The 18615-nt window shown below is 47.1% G+C and overlaps 3 protein-coding genes across 3 annotated transcripts; 1 reads left to right on the top strand and 2 right to left on the bottom strand.

Annotated features, from left to right (window-relative positions):
- Positions 1-6834: 6834 nt before the first annotated feature.
- Positions 6835-7901, bottom strand: LOC124690504 (acyl-acyl carrier protein thioesterase TE3, chloroplastic-like). The gene is made up of 5 exons (XM_047223884.1): positions 7657-7901; positions 7446-7546; positions 7234-7343; positions 7033-7128; positions 6835-6948 (listed from the first exon to the last, which is right to left on the bottom strand). The coding sequence occupies exons 1-5, from the start codon at positions 7899-7901 to the stop codon at positions 6835-6837; spliced, it is 666 nt and encodes a 221-aa protein (XP_047079840.1).
- Positions 7902-11245: 3344 nt separating this feature from the next.
- On the top strand, positions 11246-14950 carry LOC124690503 (probable LRR receptor-like serine/threonine-protein kinase At3g47570). The gene is made up of 3 exons (XM_047223883.1): positions 11246-11420; positions 11626-14388; positions 14481-14950. The coding sequence occupies exons 2-3, from the start codon at positions 11634-11636 to the stop codon at positions 14948-14950; spliced, it is 3225 nt and encodes a 1074-aa protein (XP_047079839.1). The 5' UTR covers positions 11246-11420; positions 11626-11633.
- A 537-nt stretch (positions 14951-15487) lies between these two features.
- On the bottom strand, positions 15488-18136 carry LOC124688021 (peroxisome biogenesis protein 19-1-like). Its single transcript, XM_047221736.1, has 4 exons — positions 17988-18136; positions 17642-17924; positions 16543-16859; positions 15488-15742 (listed from the first exon to the last, which is right to left on the bottom strand). Exons 1-4 carry the CDS (start codon positions 18101-18103, stop codon positions 15697-15699), a joined length of 762 nt encoding a protein of 253 aa, XP_047077692.1. The 5' UTR covers positions 18104-18136; the 3' UTR covers positions 15488-15696.
- Between the last annotated feature and the right edge of the window lie 479 nt (positions 18137-18615).

Raw genomic sequence — 18615 nt, 5'->3', positions numbered from 1 at the left:
TGAAAGTTCTATTCCCCAAAGGGAGACACGACCTGTAGCTTCTGGATTGTTTAGTATATTGGATAAAGGCGCCTCGTTGACCACTATTATCGGATGCGCCGAAAAATAGTGCCGCAGTTTTCTTGCGGTTGTAAACACTCCATATGCTAGTTTCTGGTACCGCTGGTACCGCTGTTTTGAAGGCGATAAAACTTCACTGATGAAATATACCGGCCTCTTCACTCCATGAAGTTTTCCTTCTTCTTCTCTTTCGACAACGAGTGCCGTGCTGACCACTTGGGGTGTAGCCGCAATATATAACAAGAGGGGTTCCTTCTCTTTAGGCGCCACCAAGATTGGTGGTGTCGAGATTGTGCGCTTAAGATCCTCGAAGGCTCTATCTGCCTCTTCATTCCACTGGAACTTCTCTCCTTGTTTGATTAAGGCGTAAAACGGTAACGCCTTTTCTCCCAATCTGGCGACGAATCTAGTTAAACCTGCGACTCGCCCAGTTAGCTGCTGTATTTCTTTCAACTTTGTTGGCTTCCTCATCGTTATGATAGCTTGGATTTTTTCGGTATTTGCTTCAATCCCTCTTGCTGAAACTAAGAACCCGAGAAGTTCTCCTGCAGGGACGCCGAAAGAACACTTCGTCGGGTTCAGCTTGAGACAAAACTTATCGAGATTGTCGAAAGTTTCCTTCAAGTCCTCGATTAGCGTGTCCCCCTTTTTTGATGTTATGACGACGTCGTCGATGTACACTTGTACGTTTTTCACGATCTGTGTTGCTAAGCACTTCTGCATCATCCGCTGATATGTTGCTCCCGCGTTTTTCAAACCAAAGGGCTTTGTTCGATAACAAAACACGCCATAAGGTGTGATGAACGCTGTTTTGACCTCGTCCTCTTCTTTCAATCTGATCTGGTTGTAACCAGAGTATGCATCCAGGAAGGAAAAACGTTCACATCCTGCCGTGGAGTCGATAATTTGATCGATCCTTGGGAGGGGAAAGTGATCCTTTGGATAGTGTTTGTTGAGAAAGGTAAAGTCGACACACATGCGAAGTACTTTAGTGTTTTTCTTCGGGACCAGCACTGGGTTTGCTACCCATGTGGCCTCTGTATGCAGCTCCTTAATGAAATCAGCTTCTCTTAGTCGATCAATTTCTGACAGCATAGCTTTGCTGTTTGGTTCCGAAAAATGCCTCAGAGGTTGTTTTATTGGTCTTGCTAGTGGATCCAAGTTTAGATGGTGCTCGGCAAGTTCCCTGGGTACTCCTGGCATGTCAGCTGGACACCATGCGAAGATTTTCCAGTGCTCACGGAGGAACTCGACGAGCGCACTTTCCTATGTGAGGTCCATATTTGTCGCGATAGACGTCGTCTTCTTCGGATCTCTCGGGTGAATCTGCACCTCCTTGGAATCCTTTGTAGTGTTAAAAGTTGGTTCCTTATTAGGCCTCCCTACATCTGGCAGTACATCATAATCAGTCGTAAGCCTTGACTCCATGTATTCTGCTTGCATCCCCAAAGTTTCTGACAGTCGATGAAAATCTTTGTCACATTTATCGGCTAGCGCAAAACTTCCTTTGACTGTGATTGGTCCCTTAGGTCCAGGTAACCTCCACAACAAGTATGTATAATGTGGTACCGCCATAAACCTGGCATATGCTGGCCATTCCAACAAGGCGTGATACTGTGATGGGAAATCCACAACTTCAAACTCCAGCCTCTCTATCCTGTAGTTTTCTCGGGTCCCAAACTGAACGTCGAGATTGATCTTCCCCAACGGATAACTTGGCTTCTCCGGCGTAATTCCATAAAAACGCGTGTCGGTTGGCTTCAGATTTGCTAGAGATATGTTCATCTTCCTTAATGTATCTGCATACATAAGGTTTAGGCTGCTGCCTCCATCTATGAATACTCGCGATACGTCGAATCCCGCGATTAATGTCGGTAAGATAAGTGCCGACCGCCCGGTCGAGGAGCTTGTCTGCGGATGGTCCGCTATTGTGAAGCCAATGTCTTGCCCCGACCAATTGAGGTACTCAATCGTTGGTGGAGGCATCTTCTCTACCATGAACACCGTCGCGAGATTACTTTCCGAGCTCTATTGGATGGCCTGCCTTTCTGAATCATCGAGACCGCTCCATTGGAGTTGGGATCAACGTAAGGTGGTGGCGCTGGTGCTGCCGCTATTCTGAGCTGATGTCAATTTTCATCCGTAATTGCGGGAGGAGGTGGCACGTGAATCTCACTCCTGGGCCCCTGGGGGTTTCTATTTGCTGTTTGTGCATTGGCTATCCCTGCAACTCGCAGCATTGTTTGGAAATTTCGACAGTCCTTCTGCAGATGTCCTGACTGCCTTCTCCCATTGCTATCGAGATAAAAATGCATCTGACATGGCCCGTTCATCATATCTTCGGGAGTTACGAAAGGTCTCTGAAATCTCGACCCGCTATTTTGCCTGTTATTTCGAGAGTCATCTCTATTGTCGCCTTGTTGTGCATTACTCCTTTGATAATCATCTCTATTGATTCCTCCATTGTTTCCCCGAAACCCAGCCGATATTTGGCCAGGGGCATCGTAACTCGAAAATTGTCGAGAAAATCGTCGTCTATTTTGAAAATTTCGATCGCGGTCCTCCTCCGGTGACTCCGTGTCGTTTATTATGTACAGCATCCTCGCCATCTTCCCATCTGTTTGCTATTTCCATTAATGCTGATATTGTCCTTGGGTTGGTTCTTCCCAAGTCCTCCACAAAATCTCCTCGTCGAACTCCTGCTACAAACACATCTATCGCTCTCTCGTCAGATATATTTTCTGCCGAGTTTTTGATGATGTTCCACCTTTGAATGTACTTCCTCATTGATTCATCATGCTTTTGTTGACATGATCTCAACTCCTCCAGTGTCGCAGGCTTTTTGCAGGTTGATCGGAAGTTCTTGACAAACACATCCTCAAAACTGTCCTAGCTGTCGATGGAGCCTGGGGAAGCTTCTTTATCCACGATCTTGCGGCTCCGCTCAGGTGTATTTGAATGCTCTGCATGGCTGTTGCTCTCGTTCCACCTATCAACTTTACTGTCTCGAGGTAATCGACTAGCCAATCCTCGGGATCTTGTAGGCCATCAAATTTCTTGAAACTATCGGGTAACTTGAATCCTGATGGGACTCGAGTTTTTCGGACCCGTCGCGTAAAACACGGGAGTCCACACATATCCTCTTCAGCAAGTTCTGGTGAATGCCGATGTTCTCTTCTATCTTGTCGCGCTCTATCTACCCTGGCCTGAGTCGCCGTATCTCTGACTCCACTTGCTCTTGGTGGATCTTGCACTACTGCCGCAGGTCTCGGGCTATTTTGTCTTGCGGTTCCTTCGGGAGGTGTGGCTGCGAACGCTGCTCCCATGGCTCCACACCCTGCCATGGCCATGTTATATAACGCTTCTCTTGGATCCCCGGGAGGTGGCCTGGACGCTAGGATGAAAGCTTGCGTTGCCATGTATCCTGCTTCCGGTGTTTTTGGAATAATATTCCCCCTCATGTCGATTGACATAAAAGACATATCGAGGTTTTGAATTAAAGTCTCTCTTTCAGCTTCAGGTATATTTTGCAGCCGAGATCTTGCTCTCCTTCGAGCTTCCCTGTGAATATCTCCCGAAGTTCCTGACTGTCGACTTAACTCCGCTCTTCGCCTGCTTGATGCGGAAGCTGCCTCTTTTCTTCTATTCAGAGCAGCTGTCTCGTTTTTCCAATTCTCTTCCAGCTCGAGCGAGCCTATATTGGTAGGCCCGCAATTCTTCGGCCGTAGCAGGTTGTCGCCATTGGTTCTGAACCATCCATAGCTCTTGCGGCTCTATCCCATGCTGCTTGTGGGAGTTGAACCCTAACACGTGGTGTAGGCCCGACATATTTACTGCCCAAACCTCGCCTTAGGTCAGAGGGATCGACATATGGATTTCCCATTTCGTCGAAAGCCTCTGATGTATCCTCCTGATCGCGACTTGCTTCTCCAATGGCGTAAATCTGATGGTATTTTGGATTCTGAACCTTGCTGTGTATGGTGACACCATCATAGAGATTGGTGAAGACCTTGCCAACGGTGATGGATTTGTCGATGAAGTTGAAGCTGTCGGTGTCACTCGAGTCATCGCTTATATAGGAGTCCGCGGATGACTCGAAGGACATGTCGCTGAAGATCTTGGCGAGTTTTTCGCTTGCCTTGGTGCTGATGAAGCGTGGCGACGAAATCTCCTCGTCGCCTGACTCGATGGATGATGCTGAGCTTGAAAAATCAGGATCAACCGCCGATAATCCCGACGAGATCGAAACTTCGAGACGATACGCTCCTTCTTTCTCGACGCGGAAGTGAAACTTTTCAAACGTCATCTCCATGGGCTCCTCCAGATACGCATATGCATCCAAACGGGAGGGCGGGTGAGGAACAAAATCAACGAGACCAGTTTCGATCTGTTTACCTCTGTCCATGATGTTGCTTGCTACCGACGAAGTCGACGATCTTGAACGTGCCATCGAGATCAGCTCCTTGTCGCCTCTAGACCCCACAGACGGCGCCAATTGACAAGGTATTAACTTGTCAATGCCTACAAGTAGTAGACTAGGGTTTCGTTGGATGTAGAGGGCAAGTAGATCTCGAAGGTTTCAGCCGAAAAGTACTCGGCGATGTAAAAGCTAGGGTTCGTGAAACAATGATTCGATCCTTTCTTTGTCCCTCGACTCCCCCTTATATAGGAGGCGGAGCCGAGGGATTCGTGATACACAAGTTTACAGAGTCCGGGAGGGTTTCTAACTCATCCCGCAAGATTACAAATAATGCTTCCTATTACAACTCTAGCTTTCCTCAATAGCATCTTGGGCTTCCGAATCTTCTTATCCTTCGGGTCGTGAGCCTCCAGTAAACCCCAGGTACCATCTTCGGCAAGCCCATTGGGGATGCCTATATCACCTGGTGACGCACCTAGCATTTGCACAATGAGGTGGTGCATCACAAGCCAGTGCCACCCATCGAAGCGTCAAAATGGTTTTTGTGTAGCTATGTGGACTCCTTGTTATGAATTAAACAAAATCCAGGAGCAGATCAGGTAAAGGGGAAAACGATGGTCGCATATGATCAAAAGGAATCAAAGCGGAGGAAGAAGGAAGGTGCTACCAAGGTGTAGGCTGGTGTGAACAACTGGACCAAACCACCTCCAGGTTGGGTCAAGTTGTATGTTGCATTCAGTATTATCTGAAAAATTTGTGATTGTAATGTACTTATATAAGTCAACACGAGCATTCCACATGCCTAATTGCTAGTCGACTTAAACATAAGAATATCAAGACATGCTTAATTGTAAAGAGCCTCAGAGATGCCATGTGTAATAACGCGTGGAATTCTTATTAGACAAAATCAGAAAACATACTGGATATGCGGAAAACCCACATCTTAACTGAAAGCTTGAGACTACTCTTGGTACAATTAGTACTGGGCGCCATAGTTATCTTTCAAATGATATCCTTATACCACTCCCCTAGAGTTTTGAAGGCTATTGACAAGTTCCATAGAGGGTTATGTGGAAAGGTACTGATATTGTTAAAGGCAGACACTGCTTGGTTAATGGAAGACTATATGTCACCCCAAACCAAACGACGGGCTAGGAATTCTAAACCTGGATTTCATGAACACTGCCATGCACGTGTGCTGGTCATAGAACCTGCAAGCTGGCGACCTAAAACCATGGTGATCACTCACTACACCCATGGAGGAACAAGTCATGCATACATTTAAGGCCGCAACAACTGTCGTCATATGAAAAGGCCAACGTTTTTCTTTTGGAGTGGCAATTGGCTAATCGGGAAAACAATAGAAGACATCGCTCCTTACATATATCAGTTGATAAACCCTCTTATTAAGGCAAGCAAAACTGTGGCGGAAGCAGTCATTGACGGCGCATGGATTGATGGCATTAAGAAGGCGATCAATATCCAAGGTTTTCTGTAGGTTTTGGCAATATGGGAAGACATAAATGATATCCGCTTAAACCAACATTCAGAGGATATATGAACATGGACATGGACATGGGAGGCCAAAGTTTGTCTCACATCTAAATCAGGGCGCCTCTACGATGCAACATTGCGGTGTGGTTGTTCATCCGAGAAACAGTTTGGACAGAAAATCGAGTAGCAAATTGAGGACTGCCCCCGCAAAGAGAAATGTATTTTCTGGAAAGTGGCCGAAGAAAATCCTCAACACCTATTCTTGGGATGCGCGGTGAGCCGGTGAATGGTGATCAACATCATCTGGAGACTGTAGTTCGGTGCTGAAATGGGCTGATCTTGCGCAGGTTGTTCCGGTCAATCACCAAAATCTGAAAACCTGGTGGCAGCAAGCGTCGACAAATATCCAGAACACAAACAAGAAGAAACTGAATATTGTCATCCTTGTTTCATGGTCGATCTGGAGGGAAAGAAATGATCAAGTGTTCGACAATGCTTGCAAACCTTTGCTTCAAATCATTGATCAAATCAAATCTAAAGCAAGGTTGTGGACGTCATTAGCTAGGAGATCGCTTCAGTCTGTAGGAAGTAGTTTTCGCTGCCTAGTTTTGTAGCTTAGTGTATTTTTTTTGGCCAGGTCAGGTCACGTTTAATTTTGTAACCATGATTGTACTGTAGTCCTTCTGGGGGCTTTCTCTTCTTCTTAATATATACATCGCAGGTCTTCTGCATGGTTCGAAAAAAAATGCCATGTGAGGACACGATTTTCAAAAAAAAAACTGTACATTTTATTCATCTGAGAATTTGCAAAGCATGCACATCATATTAAGGTTAATTCTATATTATTAAACTCTTTCCTCTTAATCCTGTGATGAGAAGAACTGCTGCAGCTTGGACGACATCTCCGGGAAGACCCGAGTCGGGCGGTGATCCTTGTTGAGGCAAACGGCAGTGGCCGTCGCTTCCAGTACGAGCTGCCATTAGAAGAGAAAGATGTACCAATTAATACTCTAAGCAACAACATACACACACTAAGATCACACGTACGCAGATATTACCTCGCGATCCGGCAGCGTTTCGATTAATTGCTCGAAGAATATCCTCGCGCCCTTGATTTGAACAAGCCTCACCCTGACGACAAACTTGGCACCGCGCTGAACGAAAATGCAGATGTAGTGAGCGCGTGCGACGATGATTAAACCTTGAGAGCCGTTCAGAGACTTATGACAGTACATAGATATATGCGCACTGACCCTTACCCTTAGAGGCGTGAGGTACTTGAGGTTCAGCTCCGACAGCGCCATAGCGTTGCCGGCGCATACCACGGAAGCCGTGCTGATGCCAAGACCCGTAAGCAACTCCTCTCGAGCTGCATAAGTTTACAGATCGAAGATATGGATCAAAGGGGGGAAAACCGAGCTAGCTCTGAAGAGCAGACGTATCGAGCGAGCGTTGGGGCGCAAGGCCTGACCATTATCAATGTAGGCACAATATATGACATGATTCACGACTCCATACTTGTCAAGTTCGCTCTCGCGGACGCTCATCTCAAGCTCGAAGAATTTGTCCGTCCTAATTGAGTTGCATCGCAAAACAAACATAGGGAGAGATAAGAGATTGGTCTAATTTAAGTGTTCCACCGAAGAATTCTTTCAAAAAAGGGTTCAAATTGGGAGAGGAACCTTAGTTTTGTATCCTGGTTGATGTTTTTCCTGGAGATGCCTTGGAGGGTTCGCGCAGAAGAGGCGGCAGCACACAGGGTCTTGACATGGCGGCGGGACCGATGTGAGTGACCGGAGAGTATGGCGAGGTTGCTAGAGCAAGAAGAAGCTCTAGCCGGAACACGGAGCAGGGAAGGTGGTGGGCGCTTGCTGGTAGGAGCGAGATCAGCACCCGGTTGCTTCACGGCCGGTAAATGAGGATGCATGGTGGTCATCTCATGGAGATATCGACGCATGTCCCATCCTATATATACAGAGTACGAGCGTGCGTGTTCCATTCTTGCCGTGTTTGTATGCTTTTCGTGAGCTCATATGAGTAATTCATCTCTATCAACTAATCCCGAATGGCACACAGAATTTTTAGAGAAAAATGGACAAATGCAGTGCTTTATGATTTATGAAGCCCTTTTTGAGAAAGCAACACCAAGTTGGCTGGGGTGTACCAGCTTACACACTAAAGTCTAGAATTTCGTGGGGATCCCAGCTAAGCAAAAGGAAAACATCCCACATAGCTATAAATCCACAAGCAATAACACCCAATATCAACGCAAGGGAAAGGCGGCTAGCCGAGAACAAGAAGTAAAAGAAATATCAAGCTTTCCCATCACCTAATCCGGTGCCTTGGAGAAGAGACCAAGTCATGCATCCTCCTCGCCACTGGTTGCAAGGTCTCCACCAGGCTTCTTCACTTCCTTTCACGCTTTCTCACCAACATACATGTCGACTGTGTGAGAGAAGAAATCTATTTGAACAGAATGCTAAGTGGCGAACTAATGACTTTGTTGTTGAAAAAGCCGTGAAGTAGGCAACGTAAGCTGTGTTGATGCAAAGAGCAGTAATTATCTCCTCTCGAGCTGCGGGAGGTTATGAATCCAATTATCCAAGATATGAATCAAAATGAAAAATAAGCCGAGCACTAAAGAGTTCAGATATCGACCGGGCGTAAGGGGCAAGGGCTAACCTTTCTCCATGCAGACACAATAGATCGCATGGTTAACGACTCCATACTGGTCAAGTTCACTCTCGTGGACGTTAATCTCCAGTTTGAAGAATTTGTTCCATCCTAATTGAACCGCATCAACAAAAAAATGTAAGTCTCAAGGTTTAAGTGGGATATTGTGGATAAGAGGCCTCCCACTCGAGTTAAAGGCATCGAAACAAGGGCCTCTAAATTCGTTGCGGGACATTTTTAAATAGAAGGCCGTAGCCCAACCTTAAATTAATAAGACCGTTGCCGCCAAGTTGTTACAAGGTGCTGAAGAACAGCTAACAGGAGACGAAAAACAACAAGCATACAAGAATGAAAAGAAATACAGCTTGAGCTTCGTGTCCGTTGTCCGGCCTTGCGATCCGTCTGAAGAGGCGCCGAAGCTGGTGAAGAGGGCCGCCGTTGAGAGCTCTCGCTCTAGTCAACCTCCAGAGGCCAAGCACACACCCAAGCACCATCCGCTTCTACCTCCGCAGAAAGCTCCCTGCTTTCTCGCCCCGGATCGAAGGGCGTCGGACCTGTCCGAGGTAGACCGCTCTCCCTGAGCACGCATGGATATCGGAGGTCACTGCCGGGGAGGGGGACTCCAAGCACTCGCCGCGCCGCCACCCACGCACATCACCGCCACCCGCAGCCCACACCACAACACACAAGACCAAGCTGCCAGGAGCAGGCACAGACAAAGCCTACCAACCGCCGCCGAGCTCGTCCACCCATATCCGCTATCTCCGACCAGCGCCTCCATCGAGGGAACGACACCAGAGCGCCGCCGCCGTCCAAACCGAAGTTTTGGGCTTTCACCCGAGATAAGCAGAGCAGGGAGGGAGGGATACAACCTCGATGTCGCCTTCAAGAAGGAGCATGGCGCCGTCGCCAGCCGTCATCTACCTCGTGGCCGCCACCGTCAGCCCAAGGGTTTCCCCGGTTTAGATCCCACCGCCGACCAACCTCACCAAACCGCCGGAGGATCTGGGGCCAGGGAGATGGGAGGAGCACCACAGGGAGGGAGAACTCGTGTCCAGATCTGATGCCGGAGGCCCGACGTGGCGACCTCTGCACCAGGCATGCGCCCGCCGCCCCTTCGCCGTCCACACGGCCGAAGAGCACAGAACGCAGCATCGGCGCCGCCACCCGCCGCCAGGTCGGCGACGCTCCACCCCGCGCCCAGGGTCGCCGCCCTGCATCCATGGGATCCGCCCGATTCGTGGCGCACAACCCGGCCACCAACCACCACTCCCAGGCGCCGGCGAGGCCGGGCCGGAGAGGGGAGAGACGGGAGGAGGACCAGCACCGAGTCCTCGGGCAAAGGCCATCCCCCATCACCCGGCCGCCTTCCTCCCTTCAGCCGCGCGTGGGGGCCAAAGAGCAGCTCCCCGCCGCCCCCATCACCGCCTCCAGGGGCGACGAGAAGGGGAGGGAGGTTGAGGGGAGGAGGCGGCAGCGCTCGATTTAGGGTTTCCCCCCGGTCGCCTGGTGGGGCGACGTAAGGGAGAGAGAAGGGGGGCCGGATCTTTCAAAAGGGTGGCCTTTTACAGCCAGATGGGGATTTGAACTCAGAACCTCAAGGATCAGAGAGGAAGCAGTTTACCACTGTGATGTTGCGGGACATCAAGTCTGCCATTTGCATTTCAAATAATCATATTCAACATGATAGAACCAATCATGTAGAGATAAACAGGTTCGTCAAGGAAAAATTGGATGCTGGTATTATCAAGATAACTCATGTTAGTTCAGGGCAGCAAGTTGCCGATTGTCTAACAAAAGATTTGGGAACTAGAGATTGCAATCTGGCATGTTTTTTTTCGAAATGGGGTTTGCCCCAGCCTCTGCATCGGTTGATGCACACAGCCTTTTATTAAAGAAATGAATATTCAACGTTTACAATTCAAGGATCAACGAGTCGATACAAAAATCAACCATCGAAAAAAGAAAAGATTGCTAAGCAAGCTGGCATGTGAAAGGATAGGAATGATACACATCTATCATCCCTCTTGAGTGTTGGGTTGTGTCCTGCAGTGTGTGTGTGTGTGTGTGGCCCATGAGGCCCATATAAAGAGTATATAACTGTGAACTCTAAGAACAATACACAGAAGAGAGTTCCACCCCTCCAGCTGTCGCCTTCAGTAGTTCAGTGTGCATAGACGGACAGAGCTCCTAATTTCTGGAGAAAAATCGGAGAAAATATGTTTGTTAGTGTTTTCACAAAGATCCAACTGATATTTGATTTGACATGTAGGGAGTCTTAGCTAGTTGATAAGAAAAGTTGCAGTACGTAGTACAGTAGGCAAGAAGAACCTGTTGACGCATGCGTCCTCCTGGTCTTGCCGTGTGACACTAGGTGAGGGAGCTTTCGATCGCCTCCTTGACCAGTGCCCACCACCATTTCACACTACATTTTCTCAGCACTTGTACCCTGCTGGCCACTACTAAGAGTGACTCTACTATGCTGATGAAGACAGCACTGCTAGCACACGGCGACTCGACCGCCAAGGGCATGACACCTCGCCCCTCTTGACCTGGCGAGTCAAGGCTTTGTCATGTTAGCTATGGAGCCCAGGAAGATGCTTTCTTGCTTTCCCATGTCCGTCCTTGATGACCTCGCCCATTTATAAGGCCTTCACTCAAGCTAGAAACTGCATCCTCGCTCATTTCGTGCACTACTAGAGCATCAGGCTAATTAGAGAGGCGCAGGAAGGCGAACTTTTCTTCGCAAGTCCGCGGCACTGAAATACAAAAGGTATCCAATCCATACCTCGCTTAATTAATTTGTATGCCAGTTTGCGAAATTCTGTATCTTCAGAGCAGACACCATCCTAACTTCAATATCTTCTCCGTAAACTAGTGAAGCTTTGGAAGACTAATAAGCATATACAATATGTTCATTGCTTTCGGTATGGAATGATATAAAGCTTACCCATTTATTCTCTCTACTTGCTTCCCAGTAGGATCGATGTTCCCTCTTCTTCTGTTGCTTCTTCTGCCGTATGTACTGCTCCAGTCGGCATCAGCGAGAACATTCAGCAATTGGACCGATGTGGATGCCTTGTTGGCATTCAAGGCAAGCATAAGCAACCAGAGGGGTGGTGTCCTAGATGCATGGAACACAAGTACTCAATTCTGCCAGTGGCCAGGTGTGAGTTGCAGCATTAGGCATAAACACAGGGTTACGGTGCTTAACCTCACTTCGGAGGGACTTGGTGGCATAATCACGCCTTCCATCGGGAACCTCACATTCTTGAACACTATAGATCTCAGCCTGAACAATTTGCACGGCGAAATACCTTCATCGATTGGTCGTTTATCTCGCTTACGTTTTCTTCGCTTGTCCAACAACTCGCTTCACGGTAACATAGACGACAGCTTGCAGAACTGCACCCGTCTTGAAGACATCTACCTTGGTACAAACCAGCTCACCGGAGAAATCCCACCTTCGCTTGGAGGATTGTCAAATCTCAAGGCCCTAAGCCTATGGAACAACAAGTTCACTGGAACCATCCCGCCATCACTTACCAACCTCTCAGCACTGCAAAATATCGATCTCAGCGCAAACCAACTCCAAGGTTCCATCCCTGAGGGCCTCGGCACAATCACTAGTCTCATCCTGATTCAACTGGGTGAAAACCACCTCTCTGGCATCATCCCTGCAAATCTCTTTAACATTTCCTCTCTGGTCGTCTTCAGTGTGGCGGGGAATGATTTGCATGGTGAACTTCCCTCAAACTTGGGGGATCGCCTCCCAAATATCCAGTACCTGTTACTGGGACAGAACCACCTTACAGGAAGCCCCCCTGCAGCTTCTCTTGCCAATGCAACTGAGATGTCCGGCCTAGACATGTCATCCAACAACTTCACTGGTACATTGCCTCGAGAGATTGGATTGCTCTGCCTAGACTATCTCAGTCTAGAAATGAATCAGCTAACGGCAGCTACTGCTCAGGACTGGGAGTTCATGACGCTCTTTACAAACTGCACAAGCCTTGGTACACTTGACCTCTTTTTCAACAATTTAGGTGGCGTGCTACCAAGCTCTATTGCCAACCTATCAGCACAACTCAAAGAACTAGATGTTGGATACAATCAGATTTCTGGAAATATACCATCTGGCATAAGCAATCTTGTCGGGCTAAATCAACTGGACCTCTCCAATAATCGGTTTACTGGTGCCTTGCCCGACAGCATCGGGAGGCTAAATTTGCTACAAGCTTTGTATTTCGATAATAATCTATTGACAGGGTCTTTTCCATCCTCCATCGGGAACTTGACACGATTAGTAATTCTTCCGGCAACCGGCAACAGGTTTGATGGGCCTCTTCCAACAACCCTAGGGAGATTCCAGGAGATAACTACAATAGACTTTTCAAACAATAGGTTCACAGGTCCGTTGCCTAAGGAGATCTTTAACCTATCATCATTGTCAATCTTGCTAGATTTTTCTGACAATTACTTTGTTGGTCCTATTCCATCGGAAGTTGGTGGCCTAACAAACCTTGCATACCTATATGTATCAAGGAACAACTTATCAGGGGCCCTACCCAATGAACTCAGCAACTGCCAAAGCTTGATAGAACTCAGGTTGGACCGTAACTCCTTCAATAGTAGCATCCCCTCATCTATCAGGAAAATGCAAGGCCTGATGTTGCTAAATCTCACAAAGAACACACTATCAGGTGTGATTCCTCGGGAGTTGGGGCTAATGGGTGACATTGAAGAGTTACATCTCGGACGCAACAACCTTTCTGGTCATATCCCTGAAAGCTTGGAAAACATGGAGTCATTATACAGGCTAGACCTGTCATTCAACCATCTAGATGGCAAAGTTCCATCACATGGCGTGTTCAGTAATGCATCAGGATTTTCGTTTGGTGGTAATTCAGGGCTTTGTGGTGGTATCTCAGAGCTACATTTGGCACCATGCCCTGCAGAATCCATGGGACACGGCTCGAGAAAACACCATTTCATTACTACAGTAGTTACCCCAATTGTTGCTGGCATAATTCTGTGTATGAGTTTGATGCTTCTTTTCTTCACAATGAGAAAGAGATCAAAAGCTCGATCTACAACCAATGGAGAGTTCCAACTCATGGGTGACCGTTATCCTAGAGTCTCTTATGGTGAATTGGTCCAAGGAACAAGCGGTTTTGCCAGTGTCAATTTGATTGGTAAAGGAAGGTATGGATCAGTGTACAAGTGTGGTTTGGTGCTCAAAGATATCATGGCGACAGTAGCAGTGAAGGTTTTTGATCTTCAACAGTCTGGTTCCTCAAAAACCTTTCTGGCTGAGTGTGAGACACTTAGTAAGATTCGCCACCGTAACTTGAACAGTTTTATAACTTGCTGCTCAAGCTCGGACTCAAACCAAAACGACTTCAAAGCCATCGTGTTCGAGTTCATGACTAATGGGAGCCTAGATAGGTGGTTAAATCTGGATGTACAGGCATCACATCAACTGCAAGGTTTGACATTGGCGCAGAGATTGAATATTGCAGTTGATATAGCGGATGCACTAGATTATCTGCACAACAACTGTGAGCCACCAATAGTCCACTGTGACTTGAAGCCAAGCAACATTCTTCTCGACGAGGATCTAGTCGCTCACGTCGGGGACTTCGGCCTTGCGAAGATTCTTCCTGAACCAGGCATGGAGCAACCAATGAATTCAAAGAGCTCGGTTGGAATAAGAGGAACAATTGGATACGTCGCTCCAGGTTCCTTAAATTTTTCTCTAACATTACATACTCCACAACATTAATTTTGCATGGAAAATTACTAATTTTTTTGTTCTATATATGAAACGCAGAATATGGCCAAGGTGGCCAGGTCTCTCCATGTGGAGACATCTACAGCTTTGGAATCGTCGTCCTCGAGCTGTTCACAGGGATGGCACCTACCCACAGCATGTTCATAGGCGGGCTTACCTTGCAGAAGCATGTGGAGAAGAATGCATTTACTGGAATGCTGATGCAGATCGTTGATCCAGCCCTGCTGTCCATACAAGAAGCCATGGGGAGCAGTCTGCAGGACAGAAGCAACGCAATGGGACATGAAAGCGATGCCATATTCTCCGTCATGAAGGTTGCGTTATCATGCTGCAAGCATAATCCGACAGAGAGGATGAGCATGAGAGACGCATCTGCCGTGGTTCGCAAGATAAGGGATGCCCATGTTAAGATGATGAGACGCGGTGAGGAAGTCGTCAGGACCGCACATGATGCAAGGCATTTTGCTGAAACAAGTTCGGCAGCAGAGACATCCAGGCCAGCCCCCTAAATGTGTGTCAAGTTTGATTGGCTTTGTAGTAGTGATCTATTTCATTCTATGTGTGGTCTTGATTCTGTAGCTGGCACTGTTTGCTTAGCTTGTTTGTATGTCTGTGTGCAGACTACTGGTTCTCCTGGTTTGTATGTAGGGAATAATTCTGTATGACGATATTGGGCTAATTAAGTGTTCTCCCAAGGCATTGAAAGAAGGTCGAAATTTGGAAGAAGCTTAATTTTGCATCCTGGTTGATGTCAGATTGGGCGCCAGTCGTCTAAATTTTGTATGTTTCATGAGCTCATAGTGGCATCTAGTTGGCGGCAGGCTGTTGGAGACCTGGGAGCCCAGCGGATTCGGCCCTGGTGGATTCCCTGAAAACTCCATATAGCATCAACATAATGTTTCAGCACAATTCACGGCTAAACTTAACATTAGCTCTAAACCCATGTCTAGACAAGGATATCAGGACAAGAAAAATACAGTACACGTCTTTCTGCTCTGCGTTACAACAGCAGGAACCCTCTTTTGCATGCAGAAATTCAAATCACATAAGGCAAATGGACTTATTTTTCTCATTATCAATGTACATCAACTGAAGCGTAACATCCATCAGGTATTCAGAAAACACTGAACTAATTTTATATCTGTAGAGCTTTACAGATGATCCAACAGGAGTAACTTTAAACTAAAGGGGGGAGGGAGAGGGTACAGGTAACGAACTTCATGGAATTTTCACCCAGTATGGAATTGTTTGCTCATCACATGATGCAGCAGTTTTCTCCTGATTCAAGCATTTCGGGAGAACTGCAATACAGTGCAATACCTAGTTAGTCGGTCCTTCAATGTAAATGAGGTCATATGTATTGTGAACAACAATATGAAATCAGATAAATAATGTAACTCAGCATACTCTACAGCTAAACAAACTCACTACTTAAACTACAATAAATTTCTTTGTCTTCCAAACATTACAGTGGAATTTATGTTCACTGTGCAATTATATCAACTTGCCAATTTGGTTCCATAATCAGCTGATCACCAACTCAATTTTCCATGATCTATTACCATCAAGGAAAGGCGTAATAGCACTTAAGACAGTTGAGAACTAGCAAAACAACATTTAAAGGAGAAATTGCTAAGAATAACCTCCACTTTTCTTCACACAATAGAAAGCCACGCTCATGCTACTAGCACACAGATGTATAATCAATAGTAGAGACATTTCCATTGTGGGATCGACATAATTCATACTAATCTAGGCAGACTATTATCTTGCAATTTGAATCCAAAAGCAGCTAAGTTATGTTTCACAACATACAGAAGATAAACAACCACCCAACAAGAAAGATATTAGATACACAAAATCATTTCCCACCAATTGAAAAAAAAAATCCACGACCTTTAGCAATAGATTTTTAACCATTATTCATCAGAAGATATAAGTAACAACTAGTATAAATTTGTGTCTAGTGGTACTGTATTAGCTAGAAATTCCAAATATCAGTAGCTCCCAGCATATGAACTTCAGTTTAGATGAACATGCAAATAAAAGCAGTGATGACAGCATTATCATGGTTTAAAATGGCAACTTGTGCAAGACTTACAGTTGTCCGAGCTTGCTCAGATCCAGATCTGGAACAATATCTTGAACAAGATCACTGGGGGGCTGACCACATTCTTGCATGTTTTGCATGATCTCAAAAATCTTAGACATGTTCTCGGGCTCATGTTCATAGACCTCATTAAGCTTCAGCATGAGTTCAAGCTGATTGCTGTAACGCTCAAAGTCTTCTTTGCTTATCTTGCTTTTGTTGTCTTCCAGCCACTGTGGGTACTTCTCTACAATGTCCTTCATGGGCTCATGAAGAATCTCCTTGGACAGAAGCTGCTTCATCATTGTTTCAACAATAGAGTCCATATCCTGCGGAAGACGAGTAGTGTAAATCATTTGGTCCATAGTTGTATGAATACAGCATAATTTTAACTGCACTTGACCATGAAACATTTCGTTTTGAAACGTTCTAACATCAAACATTAATTCAACAGCTTCTATCCAAGAAATTTCCCATGGTTGAGTCACATAAATAGTAGAATAACCGCCAACATTTGTGATTACGTCCTAACTTAACCAACAATCTGTCAAAAAATGGCGGCATGGTCAATCAGGGATGCTGCGCCAGTAATTCTTCCACATACTGGGTATTGAAAAGAAATAGTTGGTAAGATACTGGGTATACATACTCCGCTAACATGTTCCATCTTATAGAAATTCTCAGAAAAATAGTAAGACATAACCGAAATTGTTGCAGCACTGAACGCATATTGCCAATAGATTGGACCTAATTAGCGGCACCAGCTGAATTGCTATTGAAACTAAGGAGTCTGCGTTCCAAGATCAAATTACACCAATGCCTTCCTTCCCACCTACCCCTAGGAGTTCGATTGACTACTTCCCTATTAGTTGACACATCACAACTGCCCAAAAGAAAATCCCAGAACTTTTTGCAGGCAGCTGCATTAGCTTTCCCAGGCAAAGAATCTTAAGCGAACGAATCTACATATGCCAGTTCACCGTTTTCCATGCCCGCACTAGTGTGGTTTCATCCATTGGATTTCAGCACCAGCATAAGGAGGATCTGAAGCCTCCCACGTCTATTTCTAGTTTCCACTGGACAAGCATGGTAAAAGTAAAGCAATCATTACCTGCGCGCCGGCGAACTCCTGGAACTGCTTGACGAAGTCCTCCATCATGGCCTCGTCGTCGAGGCCGCCGATCCCGCCGGTGGCGGACTCGAGCCCGCGCACGGCCTCCCTCGTCTCCTGGGTGAGCTTCTCGAGCGCCTCGGACGCGTGCGCGCCCCTGGGCGGGGGCGGGGGCTGCCTCGCGGCGCGCCGCCTCGGGGCCCTGGGGTCGGGCAGCGACATGCCCAGCCCCCTCACCGGCCTCGCGGGCCCGGTCGACGACGACGCCGACGCCTCGCCGCCGCTGCATAGAGATAGATTCAGTAAAACAAAATCCTGGCGAGATTAGTTGGGGCAGGAGGTGGACCTGTTGGGGGCGGCGGCGAGATCGAGGGTGGCGAAGTCGTCGAGGGCGCTGTCGAGGAGCTGGTCGAGGTCGTCGCCGGCGGCGGGGCCGGGGGTAGAGGAGGAGGAGGAGGCCATGGAGCGGTCGGAGAGCCGGCGGCGGTGGGTGGAGCGGCGCTGCGGATTCGGCGGGGGCTGGTCGTCCTCCCGGCGGCGGTCGGCGTGTGGGGATTTTTTTTGCGAGTAAAAAAGGAAGAGGAGGCGGGCAGGTGAGGCAAGGTAGTCGTCAAGAACACGGCCGGCGATGGATCCCTTCTCCGGCTCGCAAGGATAGCATTGCTGATCCCAGCCGTCGGATCGTCATCGCTGGAACCGCGTGCACTTGTGTCCAAACGTCGTCCTTGATGAACTGTGCACAGTTTTTGCGTGCGTTGGGCTGTCTGCTAAATTCCAGTGTGCCTCGTATTTAGGACAAGTACAGATATTTTTTTAAAGCATTTAGGACAAGTATAAGAAGGTGATATGGCAAGGTATTGGTTATCTTTTTTTTTCTCTTTATGTATTTTGAATTTGGTTCCAAAAAATGTACACTTCGTTTGGATGTTTGATTTGGGGAGCTAGCCATTATATTGGGTTCAATATCCAATATC

This window comes from Lolium rigidum, chromosome 2 (genome assembly GCF_022539505.1).
Source record: "Lolium rigidum isolate FL_2022 chromosome 2, APGP_CSIRO_Lrig_0.1, whole genome shotgun sequence".
NCBI lineage: Eukaryota > Viridiplantae > Streptophyta > Magnoliopsida > Poales > Poaceae > Lolium > Lolium rigidum.
This window is presented reverse-complemented; position numbering and strand designations above follow the sequence as displayed.